Source organism: Anopheles coustani, chromosome 3 (genome assembly GCF_943734705.1).
Source record: "Anopheles coustani chromosome 3, idAnoCousDA_361_x.2, whole genome shotgun sequence".
In the NCBI taxonomy this organism is placed as follows: domain Eukaryota; kingdom Metazoa; phylum Arthropoda; class Insecta; order Diptera; family Culicidae; genus Anopheles; species Anopheles coustani.
This window is the reverse complement of record NC_071288.1, coordinates 70643837-70668333: the sequence shown is the minus strand read 5'-3', so window position 1 is coordinate 70668333 and position 24497 is coordinate 70643837. Positions and strand designations below refer to the sequence as shown.

The following is a 24497-nucleotide window of genomic DNA, read 5'->3' as shown; positions in this document are numbered from 1 at the left end:
TCCGCGCTTCGCTCCCAAACATCTGGTGGGGTCTTCAAAGCAAAACGGCAAAAGCCAACCAAAGAAAGGTTCACAATTACCTAATCGTGCGCCAGGCCCACGAACTCACGAACGGGTTTTTAGTCTGACGCACGGGTTCGATTTTGAGGTGAGATTCTTGTAGGCTTGGTTGGCCTTTTTTCCACCAATGCACACCAGACTGATGGCAGAGGTTTTGGGATTGGTTGGTTGGGTTTGGGACGGGTTTTGTAAGAAATCCATTTACCGTCCCCGGCTGTGAACTATCTCCAAACCGGCTGAATCTATACCGAGATCCTTTTACTTCAGGTTTTGCAAAATTGGAGGTTGATTGGTTCCTTCAGTCGACCCCGGTTTATTCTAAAATCGATCAGAAAAAAATCACCAGCAAAAAAGCTAAATTCTACCATTAAATGTGTCATAAATGTTATTTGAATGTCGGGAAATTCAACTAGGTACATTAAATTTCAGTAATTTCAGTGTTACGTAAATCTGTAAGGAAGCTTGTGTGTGTGTTGCACCCGGGGAGGTCATTGTGCTGTCCGGTAGCCGCCAGTTCCTGACGAGCCCGAGACGAGTGCTTCCGGACTCGATCTGAATACATCGGCTCCAAACGATGATGTAAGCATGTTAAGTGCATTTGCTTCGATCTGCAGGCATTGATGCATTTTATGCTCTCCCGAGGCATCGAGCTGAGGCTCGAGGTTCAATTTTCTTGTGCCTTGCCAAAATGCATCTCTTCCGGCAAATGCGGTAAACCCCAAAACGTGTTATGGAGAAGAGGTGGGTGAGGAGGAAAGTTCCGGCTCTAGAAAGTGAGAAATGTAACCAAGCGCATGTAATGGGGCAGTCGAGTGCAAGACTGAAGAAGCGAGAAGTGCTGATAGCTTGCAGGCGGAAGCTGGTGGTTGACATTGCGGAAGATACTCGTGGCGCGATATCTTATCGACACGCTGGCATCGATTGTTCGTCATCGACCATATCGGTGAAACCGGTCTTGGAGTAGCATAGCGTCTTACTTATTTTTTTTCCCCCTCTTTTCCCCAACACGGTGAATTCCCCTTCCCGTAAGGCCCGGTCAGTATCCTCACCTCTCCTCAGAACCTCAAACCGGAGACGACAATCTAATCAACAAGCAGTTGTGTTGTCTGACAGGGAGTGAAGATATGCGGCGTCCCGGGGGATGTCCGGTGTGCGGTTTAGATCCCTATCAGGCGCTTATCGAGATGTTGGTCAACAGGATTTCCCCATTTGCGAAGATGACTCCCAGCCCGAACCGTTCGTAGGTTTGCTCCCAATCGCGATGGGAAGTGCATTCGTATCGATATTTTTGCACGCGGATATCGACGTCGATGGGGTCTGAGGACTTACGAGCTGCGTTTGCAAACGTCAGCAACGATCCCCGTTCTGTGTATGCGAACGACACCAGCTCTTGAAGGACCAGTTTTCACACACCTTAAAAGTGGAACCGGGACCTAACTCCCGGCATGGTGCGAAGTATGGTTAGCCTTGAGCATGGGAGCTTGCATTCGAGTACCTCCATCCGGGGCTCATTGTTGCCAACGAATTCCCCAACACGTCACGCCATTTGTTTCCTGCTCTTAATACTGACTAAACTTTTATGTACCATTTACGTAGGAACACCTGTTTGCTTCCGCGAGAAAAACAGAACAGATACTGTTGTTCTGTTACTTATATCACAAAACAGTCGCTTATTCTCTAACAATCGCATCGATTGTCTTTATAATCGTAGGTTCTGTCTTGTATAAAGTAAAGTGATGCAGAATTTGTTTTACAAAAAGGTAAAACAATATCAGAATGTTGTTCGAAGATGCAAAAATCCCATAATATGTTACTAGGTTTATATGGTTATTCCATCTGACCAATAAGACCAAATCCAAAACTCTTAACAATTAAATATGCGGTTAGGTTGCAGATAGCTTTATAATTAAGTCTGGAACAAATTCATATTTTTTAAACTCTGCTTTAATACTGCGTGGAGTTGAACGGCAAAACATTCTGCAGACACTTGAATGAGGGAATATGCAAATGTTCACGTCTTAAACATCTCGCAACACGAAAAGCGAGCAACTTAGTTCGGTATGTTCGAATCAGCCTGAACCAAAGCTTCGCCGAGTCGCACCGAAAAGATGTCGTACCATTTCTGGGGCGCTGAGTCGCGAGCGATCGATCGAAAATCGGCATCGTCGGACTCGCAATACGATCGAACAAAACTTGTTTTTCTTCGCACCGTCCCGAATATGTAGGGACTAATATTTTTTCGTTTTGTTTTGCTTCACCATCTCTCGGGCGGTTCGGGCACATTTTGGCCGGCATAATGATAAACTCGAAACCGGCCGTTATATAACATCGTATCAAAGATTCAACCAAAAGGTGCCACACGGCTGGAGATTGGTCCCATGCGCCGAGGAAACCCCGTGATCGGGAATTACAAAATGTGTGGCGGTAAGGTTGGGAACGTTTGGCAGTGGGATTGTTGGGGTACGGTCGATATGCACCAAATGTGTGTTCTCTGCAAGGGAGCAATTTTGCGCCATAGGAACGACGGCGGTCATTCGATCTATCGAGGCTAAAAATAGCACAAGTGAAAGTGCAGCTGCTGTCGGCCAGGTTCATAGATCGCAGGCCTGGACCTCCAAACTGTCGAAAGGCTCCAAAGACGAAGTGTTGCATAAATCTAAGCACTCCTGGTATATTCGCTTGTGGAGCTTCACGATCGTCGCCTGCGCCGCATGAAAAGCAACCATCGAAGGCGAGCTGAAAACCTGGTCTGTAAATGAAGGCTTCCAGGCGATTACGTAATACCAATCGAGGGAGACCCAGGATCGGGTCGCCCACCGTCGAGACATTTTAGTGCGGAGTTTAGATTTGAATCTTGTTTTCTGGAGCAACGTTTAAGTTGGTTGCTTACCTCGAAGGAACCGTTTGCATCTAGGTTGGCTGTGATCTGGGATACTATATGCAATACGGAAGCGATCGTTTTTCTTTCATGGCCCTCACAGACTTTTTAAAGTGGTTAGTAAATATGGTACACAGTTCTTTTTTAAACCTTTTTTTTTAAATGGAATATCATAAAATTTACGACAACTTCTTACCGACGTGCTTCAAGCTACAACTATTTTGAAGATGATGAAACCGGTTGAAAAAAAACAATCCAAACAAGCAACGAACTGACGTGTTTCTGTTTTTTTAACTTGGCAAATTCGATGCAAAAAGTGCCAACGTGGTGCAGTTTGCATGTTCCTGTTTGTGTTGTTTGTTTCGCAAAATACTACAAGTAAAAAGAATAAGAATAAAACAACTACACCAGTCATGGGAAAATTATGAATAGAAAATAGTTTAAACATCTTAATAATTAAGCAAATAAAATGTAATTTTAACCGAAAAATGAGAATGCAGTTCTGGGCCTCGACTCACCGTTCAATGTGGTGAATGTTGTTTTGTAAACAATGGACGAGCTTTCACCACTCTGGTATGGAAAGCTCTTCCACGTAGCTCATGTTTACGTCGAGAAGCAAGTGACAGCCGGTGGTGTTTGTTTACGTTCGATTTTTCAGTTGTTTGTTGTTTGTTGCACAGAACGGAGGTGAAATTCGTGATACTGTGCCTTACCCAATCACAATGGAGCTTAAGAGGGACGAAATTTTGCTTCTCTTCGACGTCGATGGAACGCTCACGCAGCCACGGGCTCTCATTACGGACGAGATGAAGAATTTTCTTTACCAAAAGGTTTTACCACGGGCAACGCTCGGCGTGGTTGGTGGTTCCGATCTGGAGAAAATGTGTGAACAACTGAACGGACAGGAGTTCCTCCAGAAGTTCGACTACGTATTCCCGGAAAATGGATTGGTGCAGTACGAGGGCGGTAAACAGATTGGCAAGGTGTCCATCATTCATCATCTCGGCGAGGACACGCTGACGCGGTTCATCAACTTTTGCCTGCACTACATAGCCGACCTGGACATACCGGTAAAGCGGGGCACTTTTGTGGAGTTTCGCAACGGAATGCTGAACATTTGCCCTATCGGGCGCAACTGCTCGAAGGAGGAAAGAAACGAGTTCTACGCGTACGACAATGTGCACCAGGTGCGGCAAAAGATGATCGACCGACTGCGGGTGGAGTTCGCTGAAGTGGACCTGACGTACAGCATCGGGGGGCAGATAAGCTTCGATGTGTACCCGGTAGGGTGGGACAAAACGTTCTGCTTGCGTCACGTGTTCAAGCGCCCGTCAGCGTTCCGCGAAATACATTTCTTCGGCGATAAGACTGATCCGGGCGGCAACGACTACGAAATCTACAGTCATGAAAAGACGATCGGCCATCGTGTGACTTCACCGGAAGATACCAAAAAACAGTTGACTGAACTATTGTTGCTATAATGGCAAAATAAAGGAACAAAACAGGAAGGACTGAGATGTAAAAAGTGGACGACGAACCATCCGAATCCGTTTTATTAACATTGTCTTTACCGGCTGAAACGCGACGGTTGGCGCAGCTGAGAGGTACTGTGGGGTGCTTAATGGAAGAACTTTGAGTTGTTAAAAAACGGTAATTATGGTATATATATGGAATATAAATGCACTTTTTCTCTATCACAGTGAGTCATACCCTACTGTTTGCAGTTCGTTTACGTCAGATTTCCTTTGTAGTTTGAGCTCGTGTGCGTTACTCCCCAATAAAATTGGGTTTCCGCTTCTCGGCAAAGGCACGCAATCCCTCGAGACGGTCCTTGGTGGGAATCACTTGCGCATAGCACGCCTCCTCGATAGCGTACCCCGTGCCGATGTCGACCTGCAGTCCCTTATCGATCGCTTTCTTTGCCATCCGCACCCCGACCGGGCCGTTGGGGACGATTTCCATGGCGAGTTGGAGCGCTCGTTGGTACGCTGCATCGCCCGTTTCGTTCGGTTGAACGGCATGATTCACGATACCGAGTCCCTTTGCCTCTTCGCCACTGAACTGGCGGGCCGTGAAGATGAGCTCCTTCGCAACGGCCGGGTTGAGAATGCGTGGCAGACGCTGCGTTCCACCGGCACCGGGGATAATTCCTAGCTTGGTCTCCACCAGCCCCAGCTTGGCGTTGGTGGCCACAACGCGCATGTCGCACGCCAATGCCATCTCCAACCCTCCCCCTAGGGCCGCTCCGTCGATCGCAGCCACGACCGGGGTGGGCATCTGCTCGATGTTCACCATCATCTGGCGCAGCTTCGACACGAACCGGCTCACTTCCTGCTGCGTGAAGGTGGCCCGCTCCTTCAGATCCGCCCCGGCACAGAAAATGCCCGGCACGAGACTGCGAACGATCACCACACGTACGTTTTTGTCGTGTGCCAGCACCTCGATGGCGTCCAGCAGCTGGTTGACCAACGATTTGCTGAAAGAATTGCGTGCCTTCGGGCGGTTCAATCCGAGCACCGCGATGCCCTGTTTGTCCTCCTCGGTGAGATACGTCAGCTGTAGCTCCTGATTGGGGGCAACATTTGCCCCTTTTGCCCCTTGGTCATCAATGTAGCTGCAGCGTGCGGTCGTCGCAATCGAACGGGATAACCCGTTTGTCTTCGCCACACTCTGCTTCACGAAACGTGCGGCCAATGCGACCGTCTTCAGCATGGTGATGGATCTTTTTCCAGCAACTTAAATACTATCACATTCAATTCAACCAATCAACGTCCTGCCTATATTTTACACGCTTTTAATTCACTTGAAAGCAATGAAAAACGAAGTTGCCGCGTGCAGTTTATGTTAAAGGTTATATAAGAAAACAAAAGTGATGTCGATTCGTAGACCTGCCGTCAAGGAGTGTGACATCAAAACAATGATGTTTACGTTTGCATCCGCGAGCTAGTAAACTTTTCGTCCAGCATTTATTTTCAAGAAACTCGTATTTCAAAATCAATGTTTTCGATTCGTGCGGAAAGTCACGTCGTCTGAAACGATCGTTTCAAAGCATGGTAATCCGGTAATGCATTGAATCTACGCCACTATCCGTTTGAAAGCAACTATCCGCCAAGACATAATTTTCCTAGTGTGTGTTTTATTTGCTTTGCCCAAAGTTGTACCAAAGTGAACAGCCTTGCGATCGGACCCAATTGAGATTGGAACGGTACGGCGTCTTTCGCGTGCTAGAGTTTGTTTTCCATCCTTTTTTAACGTTCGCACTGAAAAATGTTAAAGATGGATAATACAATCGAGCTAGTTGATGATGGTATGAGCTGGATTAGCTCTTCCGTTTCTCGTTCTTCCTCCTGCTGCCGCTGCAAGTATTCGCTCAGCCGGCAGGCGTCCGTTCGACGACTAGACGGGTGACGCGATGTAGGCTTCGGGAAACTTAAACGAATGCTGGCCGTGGGCAAACACGCTCGGTAGCAGCCCCGCGTTAGGGATGATGTTCCACGACAGGGTGAGCGTTATGTTTTGGTGTCCCCTAAAAAATTAAATCCATCAGTTTCGAAGTTGATGGCTAATAGAAACAGGAAAGCCCTTACTTCAAACCGTTTCCATCGTCCCAGAAGTAGTACTTTGTGTTCATGTTCTTAAAGTCCAGATTCGCATTCTCGCCCCGAAGGATAATCTTATCCCACAGCACAACCTGATTCAGTGCGTTCTGCTCCGTAGTGTACTCGGCAGTGAGATACAGGAACAACTGCTTCACATTCCAGTTGAACAAGGGGTTCAGATCGGTCCCGAGATCGAACGTGATGAAACCGAGATCATTCTTCTCCCGCGAAGCACTGAAGTCGGGTACATTTTTACTGAAAAAACAAAACAAACGATTTGCATGCGATTACGTGGCCCAACGATTCCGTCTTACCGGCGCTAAGGCTTCGACGCTGAGACTATCAATACTTACACCAGCACCTTGACCGTGTTGATTTTAGCATCCGTGCGATAGTCGTAGAAGAACGTGGAGGCAAAACAGCAGAACGTAAGGACCGAAAGGACGCTCAGGGAGTACGCAAGGATAGCGTTACCACGGGTCATTACAGTATGCATTTTGGATGTGTTTATCAATCACTGTCGCTGGAAGCCGAAGTTAGGGCCGTGCTGTTGCGGCCAGGTGAACTGTAAAATGTTGAGTTCAATAACGATCTTGCCATGCGACATAATAGAAATATTACCTATTTGATAGTTGTTCAGCAGACCAAACAAGTACTTTAAGCAATAGAAAATTGTCCGCCGAATCGGCTTTCGGTACTTTTCTCGACACACAACGACACGACGCAAACAACTGTCATATGCGATGCAAGGCTACTCACATTTTCAGGTTAGGCCGTTTCGTGTTTTGACACTACCACAAGATGACCAAGACTACTGAAACTACATGTTGGATCGCCACAGCTTTTCATGTCTCTTTACCTTGTTGGTACTGATGACCAAAATGAGCCAATTTTGAGGTTAGAATTGTCGGGTGTTGTAGATACACAAATAGGTGTTTGTCTTACAGTTCCAACAAAATAGATTTTCTGATACAAGAATCCTATGGTTGGTAGCAGTCGATCAGTATAAATGTGTTTTACATCCTGGTTTAGCTGTTTTTTGTTACAGAATTGAGTTCAAACGTTCATTACAGCGTTTTACATCTCACCTAGCAACCGCAGCAGTGTATGTAGAACATCAAGAATGAGAGCCTACTGCAGAGTATTTAATGTTGAATCGCAAAACCCACAATTGGCAACACAAACGGGTAAGTAGAAAATTCATTACTTTCTAGGATCTACCAGAATGAAAGCTGTCGCGTGGATGTTCCAAGTAGGCACGACCAGTCTATTCCGTAGTAGAAGCCGTCGGCTGTAGTGAGTCACCGATTTTTAGAGCAAATGTGGCGAAGTTTCACCTCACGAATCTTCTACTTACTTGTATAGTTGTTTAAATTCTATGCTGTTTATCGCCATGCTGTCAAAAGCCACGGTTGCCATTTACCAAAAAATACCTCCTAAAAAGTCACCTATTAAGTATTTAATCATCTTGGTTATGTCAAGTTATGAAATGTCATTTTAAACTGGACGACTTCACCTTCTAATTTATACACGTTGGTTCCAATGAAATCGAAGAGCTTCATTCGTTATGAACCCACCTGCTATGTAAATCAACCTTGGGCTGTCACTCGTGTCATTCGTATGAATTGAACCGGCATTGCGGTGCTTCATTTGTTTCGAGTTTCCATTTGTTTTACCGTCGAATATAATACCCAGAAGAATCTTCACTTCGTTCTTTTCAAAACGTTAAAGTTGTCTATGACGAGAAATTTGAAAGGGATGGATTCGATAACTCAACCTCGGATGGAAATTTGTGATTTACCGATAGAGGTGAGTCATTCTTTATATGGTTGCAATATGTTTTGCGATCCTAATTGATTATGTTTCATTTCAGATTCTTGAGACAATCTTCGACCATCTGCCCGTGACCGATCTGAAAAATGCTTCTTTAGTGTGCCTCCAGTGGTCGCACTTGGCATTTTCTGGGCGGAGAATGAATCGCATCAGATATCAAATACAACGGAATGGAAGTCTTCGCAGTGGATTTTCGATTCTGCAAGCAAGTCAGCGACAGTATCGTCATATAGGTTGCCTAGTCGGCGACGAAAGAATGCACAGGGAATTAATTCAGTTTTTACAAAGCAGATACAAATTTGTAGAGAGTTTATGGGTTGAGGAACATGCATTAGCCTGCCTTGAAAATCATCCGAAGGTTGAGGATGATTTTATGCCGATGACGGTGTTCCACCATCTTTCTGCAGTCAGCATAGCTTTTTTAAGGCAAAATACATTGGATGTGTTAGATATTTGCACTATAGCGCCAAATCTTCAGGAAATTAGCATGAATTGTAATACAGAATACGCTCTAGAAGTTTTCAGGCATTTTAGACTTCAATTGAAATCAGTGGAAGTGATCTTCAACATTATATATTCTCACACTAATACTGTAGATCCATTTTGTGAAATAATTTTTCCGGAGCTTCTTGAAATCGTTGTATCTATTGATGGTGCTTTACACTGTATGTTGAGTCCGAATTCCGCTTTCATCACTGGATCAAAACGTCTTCAACATGCTACACTGAACTGTTTTATAACTGAAGAGATCGTGGACAGTTTGGTGGAAAATTGTTGTGACATTACACATCTTGCTATAGACCTTACCATGCTAAATGATAGTTCGTTGAATGGATTAGCAAAGCTTACCAAGCTGAAAGTAAGTTAAAAAACGTTCAATAGCTATGAAAAGTAGGTTGTTCACAATTACAGTATGTTTCTTTTTTTTTGCAGATCCTAAAATTGGAAGGCACATCGGGGGATAATTGCCCAGTAAGTTAAACAAAATTCTATAGCTATGAAAAGTAGGTTGTTCACAATAACAGTGTGTTTCTTTTTTTTTGCAGTTTGCAAGTTGCCCAAAATGGGATGGCGCACCAAGGAATTTTCGCCCCTGCTTGCCAATTCCCTCTTTACGAGAACTTTTTCTTACATGCTATCCGTTCGAAGATTGTAGGTTTGACTTCGTAATAGAAATATGTAAGGTGATGCCAAATCTCGATAAGGTGGTTCTAGGTGAACATTTCTTAGATCCCTGCACTGTTGAAAATATCTGCTATAGCATGCCAACTCTCAAATGTTTAGTGTTGATGGGGGATTTTACAGAGTCGACTGATAAGCAGGTTCGTGAAGCGGCTTATATTCACATTTCTTTTCATTATTTTATTGAATCTTATAGATGACGTTTGAAAATGAACCATTTTGTTATTATTTTTCAGATTTCTCGTGAGGTTATTCGATATTTGGGGCAATTACGTAATCTTGTTGAGTTGCGTTTTGTATATATTGAGTTTTCCTATGGTGTTATTGCAAATATACCCGAATTACCCAAATTAAGTGTACTCTCATTTTACGAGTGTCGAGGGGTAGGTAGATCACAGTTTGCTGTAAGATTTTACCATGGTAATTGTATTCTTTTTATGTTTCTTGGCGTTCCAGGTGACTGAAAGTAACATCTTGGAGCTTGCCCGGTTGACAGAAATTGACATTGTTGCTGGTACTATGTACTTCCAGCAAGAGTCCCAGCAATCTGCCATGGAAAAACTTGCTGGTACTACATGACAGCTGCAAAAAATTTGAATTTTTGTCAACCGGGTGATATACTGTTTCCATCACTGCGAATGGTTAACATCTACCCAAATGAGTGCATATCAGATAGCAGCCTCGAATCACTACGTTCTCGACTGCCATGGTACACGGTCATTACAAGAAACAAACGAAAGTATCATCGTGACAAAAAAAAAATATTATGAATTCATCCCGGTTGACAGAAATTGACATTGTTGCTGGTACTATGTACTTCCAGCAAGAGTCCCAGCAATCTGCCATGGAAAAACTTGCTGGTACTACATGACAGCTGCAAAAAATTTGAATTTTTGTCAACCGGGATATTTAAATATATAATAATAAAAACATCATGCGTTCAACTAAAAATTTAATAAAATTTGAAAAATAAACCAATATCTAAAGCTAGTTTTGAAAAAAGGAGCATGAAAGTTGAGCTCAGTTTAAAAAATGTAACTTGAATGGAAACAGATCAGACTCGTCCCGGTAGGCTCAAACCAGAAAACGCACCCAAACAAACATACTTTAAGACCATACATATCCCATATGGCCATAGAGTGTCATAATTTATGGAAGAACCACTCACAGTTTCAAGTGAATTTGTACATGTAATATTTTCTGCAATAGCAGTTATCTTTGTGATTTACAATGTTCATCATCTTTACATCATCCTCAACCATGAAATCAAGGTGATTTGTACGGGATTAACCCACCTCGTCTGTTGATCCAATTTGGTTCTGAACCAATGCACCAAAATAGATTGACATTGTGTACCCTATCGTATACGCAACTCAGAATGTGCTTTGCATCGTTCTTATCAGAGCGATACAGCCTTTTACGATGGATAGCGTAAGCTGAAACGCGTTGATCGCCTTTGTGAACTTCGTTATCGCACCTTGAAACCGGAATATGACATCTTGCAATCCTTCATCGCGTTTGTCACCTTCATTAATGATTCTTTAAACTCGAATATGATATCCTTAAACTTCATTATCGCTCTGTCAGATTGAAAGCTGGTTTGTTTTGGGTTTCATAGATGCAAATTGTGTACACATACATATATAGTCAACCTTTCGAAAAAGAAGGGTTAATTAACCTAACCTAACCTAACCTAATTAACTTATTAGCATATGCGATCCAGATCATGCATCATTCGACGCATTCTTTAGCTTTGCTTTTCATTCCTAAAAGTAAAAAAAGTTAGAATGTTACTGATTTAAATTACCAACATTTCCATCATTTTCATAAGTTTATTAGTTTTTTCTTACCTCAACAGTTTTAATGGCACAATCATAACACTTGCTGCTCAATGCACTTGCGCCTGCACTCTGAAATTGCTAAGACCAGACTGCGCAAATACATGATGCTGTAGTTGCTCCAACAAGGAACACACTCACATATCTCAAATAGGTTTCGTACGTAAGTACGTTCGTATACGCGAGTAACGACACAGTAAGCATATTGGGGTTAGTTTGGCGTTGCATGGTTGCAAAGGATAGAATATGAATAGGAAGCATTCGCACCCTCTCTCTCCCTAAGAAAACGACCAACGCACACATTCTCATTTCTAATCATAGAGTTGAGGGGGGGAGAAGTACGGATTTTTGGATGCGGGGACCCAAAACCAGGATGAACTGACATTTGTCGTCAACCGGGAATAATTCAACATAAAAATACAGATAATTGTCGAGTATTTTCAATTCGATACTAACTACCTAATAATAATGACGAACAAGTTTTGAGGTTTCGTTGCCTACAATTACTGTGCACAATGGCATTAGGGAGCGTAGTTTTTCAATCCACTCCGATGATCGAGCATTGCGACACACCAAGTGAAGCATTCGGAGTGACGGAAAGAACGCTGGAATTGACAAGAGGGCATCCTCATCCTTAAGTACAATGCAATCCCAATTGAAAAAGAAGAAAAAAAGTAACATAAGCATAGTATCACCATAAAGTCATCTATTGTCTACCTACCAGATGACAGAAGAAGATCGAGAGTGTTCTAACTTTGGTAGATGGAAAACTTTGAAAAAAACGATCACAATTAGACACTTTATTCAACCTCAACTCAATTAGATGAGGCAAAGTATCCAAATGTACGCCGCCCCCAGAAATCTGAAATGCAACAAACAAGTTTCAATTTGTTAAAATGCAATTAATCGAATTCAATAAATATTTGAATTGGTTTAGACGATGCACGTAAACCGTTGAACATACCCAACCACCGTTTAGCTCCAGACATTTGAGGGATAACATGTTATTGAAGATAAATTGAAGCCAGGCATCATTTAAACACTCCGATATACATAGTTTGCTCAGGTTTGGCATCACCGTAGGTAATCCTTTGAGGAACTCCAAAATATTATATCCCACACAGTATTCCTCAACATCTATTGCTTCAAATGTCCATACGAAATGAAGTTCTTGTAAAGAGGAAATTGGTTGGCATTCTTCAAATACGTTACATTCTAGCTCCCCCTCCAATTCAAGGATCTACAAACGAAACATACTTGTGTAGTGAAAACCCTGTTTTTCATATCTTTCTATGTGTTTTCAACTCACTGTCAACTTGGTAAGGTTTGCTAATCCATTTAAACATTGATTTTCTAGCTCGTCCGAACAGATATGAAGAAATGTAATGTCCCGACAATGTTCCACCAAAATGTTCACGAACAGTTCAGCTTTAGCATATTTTATCGTAGCACGTTGAAGACGTTTTGATCCAGCAATGAATGCGCAATTCGAGCTCGAGACAATGAACTCGTCCGAGTAACAGAAAGCAACCTCGATTTCTAGTAGCTCCGGAAAACTCATCTTACAAAACGAAGCAACTAAGTCAACTTGTTTAAAGGATGCTTTAACCGATTTCAGTTGATGACTAAAGTGTTTGAACACTTTAAGAGCGTTTTCTGTATGACAGTCCATACTGATTCTCTGAAGATTAGGAGCGATGCTGCAGATATCAAACGTTTCCTCGAGCAATGACGAATAATGCCACATTATAAGATCATACAGCTGGTGGAACACTGGCAGCATCATAACACCATCAAATCTACGGCTCCGTATGGGAAACAGTCCTTTTAACGAAAGCGCCTGCAGATTTGGAACCTCGAGTAAGATGCACTGGATTTGCGAGAGTTCAACTTCCCCGCGGACACCCAAGCTGGTTACATTTTTTTTAAAACCCTTTATAGCTTGAATGAACTTTATGTGAATATTTTCATCCGCACTGCCGCATCCTAACCCAATATGACGATACTGTCGTTGACCTTCTCTGAGGGTTTTTTTTTCCTGGTAAAGTATATCTACTCTAAAGCGGATGTGATCCATTCTGCGACCAGAAAATGCCAAGTGCGACCACTGGCGGCACACTAAAGAAGCATTTTTTAGATCGGCCACTGTCAGATAGTCGAGAATAATCTCGAGAATCTGAAATAAACCAAAATTAATTAGGATCGCGAAACATATTGCAATGATTGAGAAAAAACACACCTCTATTGGTAAATCACTAATTTCCATCGTCGTAGATTTACGAGAGAGAGGAGCGTAAGCAACGATGATAGGTATACAATTTAAATGTAAAGGAACAGCTTTAACGTTTTGAAAAGAACGATGTGATGATTCTTCTGGGTTTTGTGGTCGACGGTAAAACAAATGGAAACTCGAAACAAATGAAACACCGCAATGCCGGTTCAATTCATACGAATGACAGGAATGACAGCCCAAGGTTGATTTACATAGCAGGTGGGTTCATAAGAGCCCCGCTACACGACCCGAAAACTCAAAAACTTTTCGGCGAGAAGAGGGGAACAACCGAGAAGTTTACGTCAAAAACTTTTCAGCTCCGTGAGCTGAAAACTGCACCCGAGAAGTTTTTGGCAGCTAACCGAAAACTCAAATGCGTCAGAAGAAGAAGACGAAAAAGAAATAAATGTAAACATAACAAATCTCAAAAACAAAATAAACGAACATATGGTGATAAATTTACGTGTTTCTTTTGTAGTTACGGTAATATTTTGTTATTTTATAGCTAGAATATCAATTATAAATTCACTATAGATCAGAGGTTCGCAAAGTCCGGCCCACCAACTGATTCCAAAATCTAAAAGTTTCAAAAAGTTTAATGATAAAGATTAAAATATTTTATTCTACCACTTTTTATGTAACTTGAGAACATCAAAATCTTCCTTCTTCATGCGAAGAAAGTTAATTATAGTTTCATTTGCTTGCTCTGCTACAGTATTGTCCAGCAAACGGTTGCCATCTTCTTGCCTCCGCACAATACGCCTGTTGCGTTGTTGCAAGTTTTGGGTACTCAACTCGATGACCCGCGATAGGGTAGTTAGCCACACTTCAACAGATTATCCATCTTTTACTTTTTGTGTGAATTGAAATAAGATCTTGTTTGCTTTGAAGGAAGATTTTTGAGTTAACTGAAAAATCAAAAACAAAAACCTCGTTGCGCCGCAAAGTTTTTGAGTTTGCGGCTCGTGTAGCGTGGCTCACAGAATTGGTACCACAAAACGCGGCTACACGAACCGAGAAGATTTTGACGTAAACTTATACGGTTTTTGAGTTCTCGGTTGGAGTTTTCGGTTCGTGTAGCGGCCCGGTAACGAATGAAGCTCTTCGATTTCATTCGAAACTGCTTAGAAAAATAAGTAAAAAAATGACATGCAGTTAACATGAAAATTAATCAGCACTGTTTGTTTGAAAATTCCTTTCATTTTCTAATGAAATTAAAGCGATTCATGCGAGATGAACCAACCTGAGGCTGGTGTCAAAATGTATGGGATTTGACAGCTACAAGGTTCGCACCAAGGTGTATAAATATAGAAGGTGACTTTATGTCGCTTTGGAAGGGGTGCCATATTTGAGAAGAGTTATGTCAAAAGCCCAATCCTTTTCCGATACCCCCCCTCAAAACCCATATGAATACCCCAGAAGTGTTATGTCAAGTCATGAAATGTAATTTTACACTGTACGACTTCACCTTCTAATGTATACACCTTGGGTTGTGATATATTTAATCATCTTGGTTATGTCAAGTCATGAAATGTCATTTTAAACTGGACGACTTTACCTTCTAATTTATACACGTTGGTTAATGAAATCGAGCTCGTTATGAACCCACCTGCTATGTAAATCAACCTTGGGCTGTCATTCCTGTCATTCGTATAATTCGTATTCGTAATTGAACCGGCATTGCGGTGTGACTATAAAAATTGTCTTTCGAGTTTCCAGGTAAAACATTACCGTCGACCACAAAACCCAGAAGAATCATCACATCGTTCTTTTCAAAACGTTAAAGCTGTTCCTTTACATTTAAATTGTATACTTATCATCGTTGCTGACCCCTCTCTCTCTCTCGTAAATCTACGACGAGAAATTTGAAAAGATGGATTCGTTAACCCAACCACGGATGGAAATTAGTGATTTACCAATAGAGGTGAGTGTTTTTTCAATCATTGCAATATGTTTCGCGATCCTTATTAATTTTGGTTTATTTCAGATTCTCGAGATTATTCTCGACTATCTGACAGTGGCCGATCTAAAAAATGCTTCTTTAGTGTGCCGCCAGTGGTCGCACTTGGCATTTTCTGGTCGCAGAATGGATCACATCCGCTTTGTAGTACAAATACAAAATCAGGAGAATAAACCCCTCAGAGAAGGTCAACGACAGTATCGTCATATTGGGTTAGGATGCGGCAGTGCGGATGAAAATATTCACATAAAGTTCATTCAAGCTATAAAGGGTTTTAAAAAAAATGTAACCAGCTTGGGTGTCCGCGGGGAAGTTGAACTCTCGCAAATCCAGCACATCTTACTCGAGGTTCCAAACCTGAAGGCGCTATCGTTCGTAGGATTGGCTCTCATACGGCGCTATGAATTTGATGGTATTTTGATGCTGCCGGTGTTCCACCAACTGTATGAACTGGAAATGTGGGATTATTCCCACAATGGAAACGTTTCCATTATTCCCATAATGGAAACGTTTGATATCTGCAGCATCGCTCCTAATCTTCAGAAAATCAGTATGAACAATGTGTTTTCAGAAATCGAACTTAAAGTTTTCAGACACTTCAGTCATCAACTACAATCGGTTAAAGTAACCTTTAACGAATCTGACTTAACTGATTCGTTTTGCAAAATAAGTTTTCCGGAGCTACTAGAAATCGAGGTTGATTTCGATTACACGGATGAGTTTATTTTCTCGAGCTCGAATTGTGCATTCATTACTGGATCAAAACGTCTTCAACGTGTTTCATTAAGACATGCTAAAGCTGCACTGTTCGTGAACATTTTGGTGGAACATTGTCGGGACATTACATTTCTTGACATGTTTTTATTGGACATAGAAAATTCATGTTTAAATGGATTAGCAAACCTTTCCAAGTTGAGAGTAAGTTGAAAGAACATAGAGAGCTAAGAAAAACAGGGTTTTTACTACACAAGTATGTTTCGTTTGTTTTTTTGCAGATCCTTAGATTGAACGGAATACTAAATCGTAACGCATTTGAAGAATGTCAACCAATTTCCTCTTTACAAGAACTTCATCTGGGTTTTTATCTAGTAGAATATGAGCCGGGTTCGTTGGAGTTCTTAAAAGGATTACCTACGGTGATGCCAAACCTGAGCAAGCTATGCACATCGAATTGTGAAGATGATGAATGTCTGCAATTTATCTGCAATAACTTTTTATCTCTCAAACGACTGGAGCTAAACGGTGGTTCGGTATGTTAAGCGGTTTACGTGCATTGTTTTAACCAATTCAAATATTTATTGAATTCGATTAATATCATTTCAACAAATTTAAACTGGTTTGTTGCATTTCAGATTTCTGAGGACGGCGTACAACATTTTGATCGTTTGCCTCATCTAATTGAGTTAAAATTGAATAACATTGATATTTCTTATCGTTCGCTTCAAAGTTTTCCATCAATCAAAATTGAAACACTTTGGATCTTCTCGTGTCGTGTGGTAGGTATACAATAGATGGCTTTATGGCGATACTATGCTTATGTTACTTTTCTTCTTTTATTTCAATTGGGATTGCATTCTACTTAAGGATGAGGATGCCCTCTTGTCAATTCCAGCAGTCTTTCCGTCACTCCGAATGCTTCACATGATGAATCACGATGCTCGATCAACGGAGTGGATTGAAAAACTACGCTCCCTAATGCCATTGTGCACAGTAATTGTAGGCAAAGAAACCCTAAAAGCTTGGTGGGGGGGTTTTTAATAAAATTTGTCGGAACTTTTCGGTGAAAGAACCACAAAATTAGTGCTTTCATTCCGATCTAATTATTACGCCAACTTATCGCGAAGAGGCCTTATGGTGGCTCGCGCAGCCCTTCCCAGTTTAAAATTTTCGGCCAGTGCTCGAATCTCTCGCTCTAATCTCGCATTCGCTCTTGCTTCCACTCGTACGTGGGTAGACAACACGCGATGAGAGTGTGTGCGGTGCACGGCGAGCTGAGAACGTGTGCGTTTCAACGCGTAGAACTTGCACCGCGCCGCCCCGCGTTCATGTTGTTTTCTATTCTTCAATCCCCTCTGGATGTAAATCATTTGGGTTTTGCCGCTAATTTGTTATCTTTTTGCTACTTGTTATTCTGTTGCAGATCGATGACCAAAAATCCATAATATGTTACTTGCTCGGAAATTTGAATTTTAGTTAGTTACACTCTTTAACTTTTGAGCGGATTCAAGGTGAAAAGAACGGGATAAGAGTCATCCTGTATGAGTAAAAAACTTTCATATTGTTCCGAACTAAAGCTGGGGATAGACGGATGCAATATTTCACTGCAATGAAATAAATGAGGGTATTATGATCCAGTTCCGTGTTATTGCTCGAAAGTTTCCGCATATTTGCTCTAATAGCAACCTGGGTATTTATACAAGTATTTCAAGGTATATAAATACATAGTTTTTAACAAGTTTCGAGCACTTTGATTTTTAATCAATTTTCAAAACGATCGAGTTATTGGTGTGTTTTATACTATGGCTAAATGGCTAAATAAATCAAAGTGACTTGTCTAAACACAACGTTGATATGAAAAGTGCATCCTGACTTATCATGTTCTTGGTAAATACCAAGATCCATAGAACCCACATATGCTTCGGACACATACGGTCTATAGAGATCCATCGACCAGGAGGTGCTTGAAACTGCTCGACGATAACGACGCGCGTCGTTTCGTATCCGCGCATCGTCTCGACACGCAGGTGGCGTCGTTTTGGATCGTCGAGACGCCCAGCCATTTTTTCGCTTTTTTCAAAGTGTTGTTTACCTTTTGTATGGGCCAGCGTCGAGAAGTTTATCGTTTCCGCGCACCCAATCATAATACCCTCAAAAGTTTGACATTGCTACCTAAAATGACAGTCATTGCAATATTTCTATGCGTATTTCATTGCAACATTGCAAAGATCCAAACGGGGAGTTTAAGCATCGAAATATTGCTTTCACTGTCATTTTTGGTAGGAATGTCAAATTTTATTTCATTGCAGTGAAATATTGCATCCGTCTATCCGCAGCTTAACATTTTGTGGAAGACCGCAAGATCGTTCCAGCTACCATTCGTGTGTAAAAACCTTAAATCATCTTCAAAAGGTCCCAGATGAGCCATCGGCATCAGAAACTTACGAGATGATGCGCAAACGATTTTTCAAATAAAAATATGTTTGTCAAAAAAGCACTATTTTGTGGAAAAATTTACGATCCTCACTTCATAGTGGTCAAAACACATTAAAGAATGAACGTTCTTCATTCGCAATGCGTTCACGAAGCAAACGGCACATCACATAGCATCGATTAATATTTGGTGTATAACGTGTCCGTTTTCGAGGCAAGGAATAGCCCAGATATTACCGACTATTTATTTTCAGATCCCAGGCATGGCATTGAACGGAACATCGAGACTTGAGTCGATTCCAACAGCGTTGGATCCAACAGCGCACCACAAGTACGACGCATGATTCTAGAGTGGAGGGAGAGCACGTCTATTCCCTAGCAATGCAGTCATGACTGTCGGAAGAGAAGCAAAAATACGTGTAAGGCCGAAAATAGACGGCGCGCGTCCCACGCGCCCGTGTCCCGAATGTGATCTACACTCTGTCAAACTGACATCTTTTAGGACACTTTCGGCACGCGCTAGCGGACGCGCCTGCCTGGACGCAGAGTTGCTTCGAGCAAGCAACTCTGCGTCCCACGCGCTAGCGCGTCCGTTGACGTTTCAATATAAATGTTCCGTTATAGTTAATTCGTTGAGTGGATGTTGTATGAAAACACACATGACACCTGCCACGCTAAGAAAGAATGAGTTTTTCTTCTTAAATACTTAAAATAAAATATTTTTAAGCTGGCGACGCGCGTTCAAAATGGCGGGTGGTCACCTAGACGATGCGCGTCCCACGCGGGTAAATGACAATTCGTTAAACGTCAATTAGACCCCATTTTGACTGATGTTCGATAACATTCGGGACGCGGACGCGTCGGACGCGCGCCGTCTATTAGCAGCCTAACGGAGAAATAATACGCGAGGCAAACACAAAGAGCGAGCAACCCACACGTAAAAGTGGCAACGTTGCCGTACGGTAGTCAAAGAGAATCAATTTTTTGGCTTCTAATAAGAACTTTTTTAAAGGGACACGCCGAAGCGCTTGAAACCGACTGCCGTTCGCTTCGTGAACGCATTGCGAATGAAGAACGTTCATTCTTTAATGTGTTTTGACCACTATGAATTGAGGATCGTACATTTTTCCACAAAATAGGGTTTTCTTTGACCGACATATTTTTATTTGAAAAACCGTTTGCGCATTATCTCATAACTTTCTGATGCCGATGGCTCATCTGGGACCTTATGAAGATGATTTATAGTCCTTACACACAAACGGTAGCTGGAACGATCTTGCGGTCTTCCACAAAATGTGAGTTCGAAACAATACGAGAGTTTTTTACTCGTACAGGATGGCTCTAATCCCGTTCTTTCCACCTTGAATCCGCTCAAAAGTTAAAGAGTGTAACTAACTAAAATTCAAATATCCGAGCATGTTATATATTATGGATTTATGTTCATCGATCTGCAACAGAATTACAAGTAGCAAAAAGATAACAAATTAGAGCAAAACCTAAATGATAGACATCCAGAGGTGCATGAAGAATAAAAAATAACATACGCTTATGGACGCGGTGCGTGGGGACGCAGCGTGTGTGTGTGTGGCGCGGTGCAAGTTCTACGCGTTGAAACGCACACGCTCTCAGCTCGCCGTGCACCGCACACACTCTCATCGCGTGTTGTCTACCCAAGTACGAGTGGAAGCAAGAGCGAATGCGAGATTAGAGCGAGAGATTCGAGCACTGGCCGAAAATTTTAGGCTGGGTGGGTTGTGTTTGTCTCGCGTATTATTCGGCGTAGGCCTAAGGCCGAAAATAGACGGCGCGCGTCCGACGCGTCCGTGTCCCGAATGTGATCTACAATCTGTCAAACTGACATATTTTAGGACACTTTCGGCACGCGCTAGCCGACGCGCCTGCTTGGACGCAGAGTTGCTTCGAGCAAGCAACTCTGCGTTCCACGCGCTAGCGCGTCCGTTGACGTTACAATATAAATGTTCCGTTATAGTTAATTCGTTGAGTGGATGTTGTATAAAAACACACATCACACCTGGCACGCTGAGAATAAAGATTCTTTAAGCTGGCGACGCGCGTTCCAAATGGCGGGTGGTCACCTAGACGATGCGCGTCCCACGCGGGTAGATGACAATTCGTTAAATGTCAGTTGGATGCCATTTTGACTGATGTTCGATTACATTTAGGACGCGGACGCGTCGGACGCGCGCCGTCTATTATCGGCCTAAGCAGTTTCGTTCCAATGAAATCGAAGCGCTTCATTCGTTATGAACCCACCTGCTATGTAAATCAACCTTGGGCTGTCATTCGTGTCATTCGTATGAATTGAACCGGCATTGCGGTGTTCCATTTGTTTCGAGTTTCCATTTGTTTTACCGTCGAATATAATACCCAGAAGAATCATCACTTCGTGCTTTTCAAAACGTTAAAGCTGTTCCTTTACATTTAAATTGTATACCTATCATCGTTGCTGACCCCTCTCTCTCTGTCGTAAATCTACGACGAGAAATTTGAAAAGATGGATTCGATAACCCAACCACGGAAGGAAATTAGTGATTTACCAATAGAGGTGAATGTTTTTTCAATCATTGCAATATATTTCGCGACCCTTATTAATTTTGGTTTATTTCAGATTCTTGAGAAAATCCTCGACTATCTGACTGTGGCCGATCTGAAAAATGCTTCTTTAGTGTGCCGCCAGTGGTCGCACTTGGCATTTTCTGGTCGCAGAATGGATCACGTCCGCTTTGTAGTACAAATACAAAATCAGGAGAAAAAACCCCTCAGAGAAGGTAAACGACAGTATCGTCATATTGGGTTAGGATGCGGCAGTGAGGATGAAAATATTCACATAGAGTTCATTCAAGCTATAAAGGGGTTTAAAAAAAATGTAACGAGTTTGGGTGTCCACGGGGAAGTTGATCTGTCGCAAATCCAGTGCATCTTACACGACGTTCCAAATCTGCAGGCGCTTTCGTTAAAAGGACTGTTTCGCATACGGAGCCGTAGATTTGATGGTGTTATGATGCTGCCAGTGTTCCACCAGCTGTATGATCTTAAAATGTGGCATTATTCGTCATTGCTCGAGGAAACGTTTGATATCTGCAGCATCGCTCCTAATCTTCAGAGAATCAATATGGACTGTCATACAGAAAACGCTCTTAAAGTGTTCAAACACTTCAGTCATCAACTGAAATCGGTTAAAGCATACTTTAAAAAAGTTGACTTAGTTGCTTCGTTTTGTAAGATAAGTTTTCCGGAGCTACTAGAAATCGAGGTTGATTTATGTTACTCGGATAAGTTTATTGTCTCGAGCTCGAATTGCGCATTCATTGCCGAATCAAAACGTCTTCAACGTGCTACACTAAAATATGCTAAAGCTGCACTGTTCGTGAACATTTTGGTGGAACATTGTCGGGACATTACATTTCTTCATATCTGTTCGGACGAGCTAGAAAATCAATGTTTAAATGGATTAGCAAACCTTACCAAGTTGACAGTAAGTTGAAAACACATAGAAAGCTAAGAAAAACAGGATTTTCACTACACAAGTATGTTTCGTTTGTTTTTTTGCAGATCCTTACATTGGAGGGAGGACTAGATCGTAACGTATTTGAAGAATGCCAACCAATTGCCTCTTTACAAGAACTTCATCTGTTTTTTGTATTAGAGGAATACTGTGTGGTATATGATACGTTGAAGTTCTTAAAAGGATTACCTGCGGTGATGCCAAACCTGAGCAGGTTAAGCATATCGACTTATATACATGAGGTCTGGCTGCAATTTATCTTCAACAACATGGTATCTCTCAAATGTTTGGAGCTAAAAAATGGTTGGGTGTGTTCAACGGTTTACGTGCATCGTCTAAACCAATTCAAATATTTATTGAATTCGATTAATTGCATTTTAACAAATTGAAACTTGTTTGTTGCATTTCAGATGTCTGGGGCCGGCGTACATTTGGATACTTTGCCTCATCTAACTGAGTTGAGGTTGAATAAAGTGTCTAATTGTGATCGTTTTCTTCAAAATTTTCCATCAACCAAAATTAAAACATTTGCGATCACTTATATGGTAGGTAGACAATAGTAGATGACTTTATGGTGATAATATGCTTATGTTTCTATTTTTATTTTTATTTTTTCAATTGGGATTGCATTCTACTTAAGGATGAGAATACCCTCTTGTCAATTCCAGCAGTCTTTCCGTCACTCCGAATCCTTCACTTGGTGGAAAGCAATGCTCAATCAAAGGAGTGCATTGAAAAACTACGCTCCCTAATGCCATTGTGCACAGTAATTGCAGGCAACATAACCCCAAAACTTGAACAATATTATAAGTAAAAAGTATAGTTATTAGTATTATTAGTTATTAGGTAGCTCTCTAATTTTCTTAAGTGCTTCGGGCAGGGAGAGAAATGGGTCCGCTAAATTTTCGGATGGCTGAAAGAGTAGAAATAATTGACACTATCGTACTTCCTTTCCTCACAAGTGTCGAGGTTGAGATGATGAGAACATCCACGAGCCTAGTACCAAGATGGTCAAGGTGACCGCCTCGGTTGGATTCCGATGAAAGTCTGATTCTATTCCAAATTTCTTCATGTTTTATACCTAAATGGCTTCTATAAACTAAGAGCGCTAGCGAGATAGATGACCCAGAATCCAGAATTGGTAGTTTTAGAAATACGGACTCATTTTTTCTACTCTTATGTATTCTTGAAAGTTTAATATAGAAGGCAAGAATTATAAAATGTGTGAAAATCGATCCGGTTAGCGATTTCGGCCGTGGGTTTCGAATCCCTATCGATGGTGGAACGCATCGTCAATGGGTTTGTCACATTTTGTTCAGCTTTGAATATTTGTTTTTCTACAAACTCCAGTCAAATCTAATTTCAAACATCAAATGTGTCTTTCATGATGTCTATCATGTGATGAAACTAGCATTAATTGGGTCTGTTGGTCAAACAAGAACAAAAAACAAGAAGAATTGTATTTACTTTTATTAAATATGCAATTTCAAAATCCAAAATTCAAATTGGTTTTGAATTGACTAAATCCCACGTATTTTAAAATTGCAATAAAAATATTTAAAAAACGATACTTTTTCAATTTTTCAACTTTGACTTAGCACAGCAAGAACATTGAGCAATGTATTGAATTGATACTAAGGCTTTTTCGATTTTTTTTTCTGAAATGTCCTCCCCTTATCCTACCTGCTGTCCATCCGTTCGGAACGTCATATGTACCCATCCCTCGAGGGATCTCGATCTCAACGTACGGTGTGTATTTTACAATACACGCTGCACCATTTTCCTGCCGCATTTTCCCGCTCCGCGCGACGGAGTTTTCCCGACGAAGCCCGACAGGACACAGCTTCCGCAAGCGAACTGTAATAAAATGCATCAATCCGTTCTTCGCTCGCTCGCGTTCCTTTTTTTCCTTCGGCTGGTGTTTTCGCCAAACGGATCGGTGGAAAATGGAACCGGGTGCAATCGAGCCAATTGAAGACTCTCCCTTTTTTGCCTACGAGCTAGAGGTGCAGTGAAAGGAAGTCAAGACGACCGACATCGAAGAAAGGCGGGGAACGCAAAGGGAGACGCGAGCTCGCATGTATCGAGGCGCTTTATTTAATGCTCGTGCAAATGGAGAAGAATTGCATTTTAATGTCCTCGCTTCGCTGGCCTGGGGCAGGCGCGGGGTAAAGGGGTTCGGAAACACCGCATCAAGTC

General features: G+C 41.9%; 7 protein-coding genes across 9 annotated transcripts; 4 read left to right on the top strand and 3 right to left on the bottom strand.

Moving 5' to 3' along the window:
* Window positions 1-3579: 3579 nt before the first annotated feature.
* LOC131261258 (phosphomannomutase) lies at window positions 3580-4457 on the top strand. The gene has a single exon (XM_058263243.1). The coding sequence runs from the start codon at window positions 3661-3663 to the stop codon at window positions 4417-4419; it is 759 nt and encodes a 252-aa protein (XP_058119226.1). The 5' UTR covers window positions 3580-3660; the 3' UTR covers window positions 4420-4457.
* A 184-nt stretch (window positions 4458-4641) lies between these two features.
* On the bottom strand, window positions 4642-5826 carry LOC131261257 (methylglutaconyl-CoA hydratase, mitochondrial). Its single transcript, XM_058263242.1, has one exon. It carries the CDS (start codon window positions 5648-5650, stop codon window positions 4706-4708), a length of 945 nt encoding a protein of 314 aa, XP_058119225.1. The 5' UTR covers window positions 5651-5826; the 3' UTR covers window positions 4642-4705.
* Window positions 5827-5920: 94 nt separating this feature from the next.
* On the bottom strand, window positions 5921-7274 carry LOC131272407 (signal peptidase complex subunit 3). 2 transcript variants are annotated; one of them, XM_058274132.1, is made up of 4 exons: window positions 7159-7237; window positions 6891-7084; window positions 6526-6792; window positions 5921-6464 (listed from the first exon to the last, which is right to left on the bottom strand). In XM_058274132.1, exons 2-4 carry the CDS (start codon window positions 7031-7033, stop codon window positions 6335-6337), a joined length of 540 nt encoding a protein of 179 aa, XP_058130115.1. In that variant the 5' UTR covers window positions 7034-7084; window positions 7159-7237; the 3' UTR covers window positions 5921-6334. The 2 variants fall into 2 exon arrangements, with proteins under 2 accessions (XP_058130115.1, XP_058130114.1); XM_058274131.1 differs by having other exon boundaries at window positions 5922-6464; window positions 6891-7102; window positions 7159-7274.
* A 918-nt stretch (window positions 7275-8192) lies between these two features.
* LOC131258639 (uncharacterized) lies at window positions 8193-10508 on the top strand. The gene is made up of 7 exons (XM_058259993.1): window positions 8193-8346; window positions 8411-9229; window positions 9304-9342; window positions 9417-9692; window positions 9789-9935; window positions 10009-10036; window positions 10168-10508. Exons 1-7 carry the CDS (start codon window positions 8275-8277, stop codon window positions 10320-10322), a joined length of 1536 nt encoding a protein of 511 aa, XP_058115976.1. The 5' UTR covers window positions 8193-8274; the 3' UTR covers window positions 10323-10508.
* Window positions 10509-10728: 220 nt separating this feature from the next.
* On the bottom strand, window positions 10729-13419 carry LOC131272891 (uncharacterized). Its single transcript, XM_058274764.1, has 5 exons — window positions 12700-13419; window positions 12355-12630; window positions 12112-12252; window positions 11403-12023; window positions 10729-11318 (listed from the first exon to the last, which is right to left on the bottom strand). The coding sequence occupies exons 1-4, from the start codon at window positions 13174-13176 to the stop codon at window positions 11850-11852; spliced, it is 1068 nt and encodes a 355-aa protein (XP_058130747.1). The 5' UTR covers window positions 13177-13419; the 3' UTR covers window positions 10729-11318; window positions 11403-11849.
* Window positions 13420-15407: 1988 nt separating this feature from the next.
* LOC131266195 (uncharacterized) lies at window positions 15408-17784 on the top strand. The gene is made up of 3 exons (XM_058268592.1): window positions 15408-15586; window positions 15650-16065; window positions 17763-17784. Exons 1-3 carry the CDS (start codon window positions 15536-15538, stop codon window positions 17782-17784), a joined length of 489 nt encoding a protein of 162 aa, XP_058124575.1. The 5' UTR covers window positions 15408-15535.
* A 3315-nt stretch (window positions 17785-21099) lies between these two features.
* Window positions 21100-23832, top strand: LOC131272313 (uncharacterized). Of its 2 annotated transcripts, XM_058274001.1 has the most exons (5): window positions 21100-21338; window positions 21402-22268; window positions 22346-22606; window positions 22709-22843; window positions 22939-23832. In XM_058274001.1, the coding sequence occupies exons 1-5, from the start codon at window positions 21288-21290 to the stop codon at window positions 23110-23112; spliced, it is 1488 nt and encodes a 495-aa protein (XP_058129984.1). In that variant the 5' UTR covers window positions 21100-21287; the 3' UTR covers window positions 23113-23832. The 2 variants fall into 2 exon arrangements, with proteins under 2 accessions (XP_058129984.1, XP_058129985.1); XM_058274002.1 differs by lacking the exon at window positions 22346-22606 and having other exon boundaries at window positions 21402-21561; window positions 22939-23079.
* The last annotated feature ends 665 nt before the right edge of the window (window positions 23833-24497 follow it).

What these genes read in the sequence shown, in the direction of transcription:
- LOC131266195 (XM_058268592.1), top strand. Translation starts at nt 15,536, where the DNA reads ATGGATTCGTTAACCCAACCACGGATGGAAATTAGTGATTTACCAATA. An exon ending in TTAGTGATTTACCAATAGAG is followed by an intron (nt 15,587 to 15,649) that starts GTGAGTGTTTTT and finishes GGTTTATTTCAG; the next exon opens with ATTCTCGAGATTATTCTCGA. An exon ending in CTGCCGGTGTTCCACCAACT is followed by an intron (nt 16,066 to 17,762) that starts GTATGAACTGGA and finishes ATTCTGTTGCAG; the next exon opens with ATCGATGACCAAAAATCCAT.
- LOC131261257 (XM_058263242.1), bottom strand. Translation starts at nt 5,650, where the DNA reads ATGCTGAAGACGGTCGCATTGGCCGCACGTTTCGTGAAGCAGAGTGTG.
- LOC131272407 (XM_058274131.1), bottom strand. Translation starts at nt 7,033, where the DNA reads ATGCATACTGTAATGACCCGTGGTAACGCTATCCTTGCGTACTCCCTG. An exon ending in AACACGGTCAAGGTGCTGGT is followed by an intron (nt 6,793 to 6,890) that starts GTAAGTATTGAT and finishes TTGTTTTTTCAG; the next exon opens with TAAAAATGTACCCGACTTCA. An exon ending in GACGATGGAAACGGTTTGAA is followed by an intron (nt 6,465 to 6,525) that starts GTAAGGGCTTTC and finishes TTAATTTTTTAG; the next exon opens with GGGACACCAAAACATAACGC.
- LOC131272891 (XM_058274764.1), bottom strand. Translation starts at nt 13,176, where the DNA reads ATGATGCTGCCAGTGTTCCACCAGCTGTATGATCTTATAATGTGGCAT. An exon ending in CAAACCTTACCAAGTTGACA is followed by an intron (nt 12,631 to 12,699) that starts GTGAGTTGAAAA and finishes TTTCGTTTGTAG; the next exon opens with ATCCTTGAATTGGAGGGGGA. An exon ending in TGGAGCTAAACGGTGGTTGG is followed by an intron (nt 12,253 to 12,354) that starts GTATGTTCAACG and finishes GTTGCATTTCAG; the next exon opens with ATTTCTGGGGGCGGCGTACA.
- LOC131258639 (XM_058259993.1), top strand. Translation starts at nt 8,275, where the DNA reads ATGACGAGAAATTTGAAAGGGATGGATTCGATAACTCAACCTCGGATG. An exon ending in TTTGTGATTTACCGATAGAG is followed by an intron (nt 8,347 to 8,410) that starts GTGAGTCATTCT and finishes GTTTCATTTCAG; the next exon opens with ATTCTTGAGACAATCTTCGA. An exon ending in CAAAGCTTACCAAGCTGAAA is followed by an intron (nt 9,230 to 9,303) that starts GTAAGTTAAAAA and finishes TTTTTTTTGCAG; the next exon opens with ATCCTAAAATTGGAAGGCAC.
- LOC131261258 (XM_058263243.1), top strand. Translation starts at nt 3,661, where the DNA reads ATGGAGCTTAAGAGGGACGAAATTTTGCTTCTCTTCGACGTCGATGGA.
- LOC131272313 (XM_058274001.1), top strand. Translation starts at nt 21,288, where the DNA reads ATGGATTCGATAACCCAACCACGGAAGGAAATTAGTGATTTACCAATA. An exon ending in TGGAGCTAAAAAATGGTTGG is followed by an intron (nt 22,607 to 22,708) that starts GTGTGTTCAACG and finishes GTTGCATTTCAG; the next exon opens with ATGTCTGGGGCCGGCGTACA. An exon ending in CATTTGCGATCACTTATATG is followed by an intron (nt 22,844 to 22,938) that starts GTAGGTAGACAA and finishes ATTCTACTTAAG; the next exon opens with GATGAGAATACCCTCTTGTC.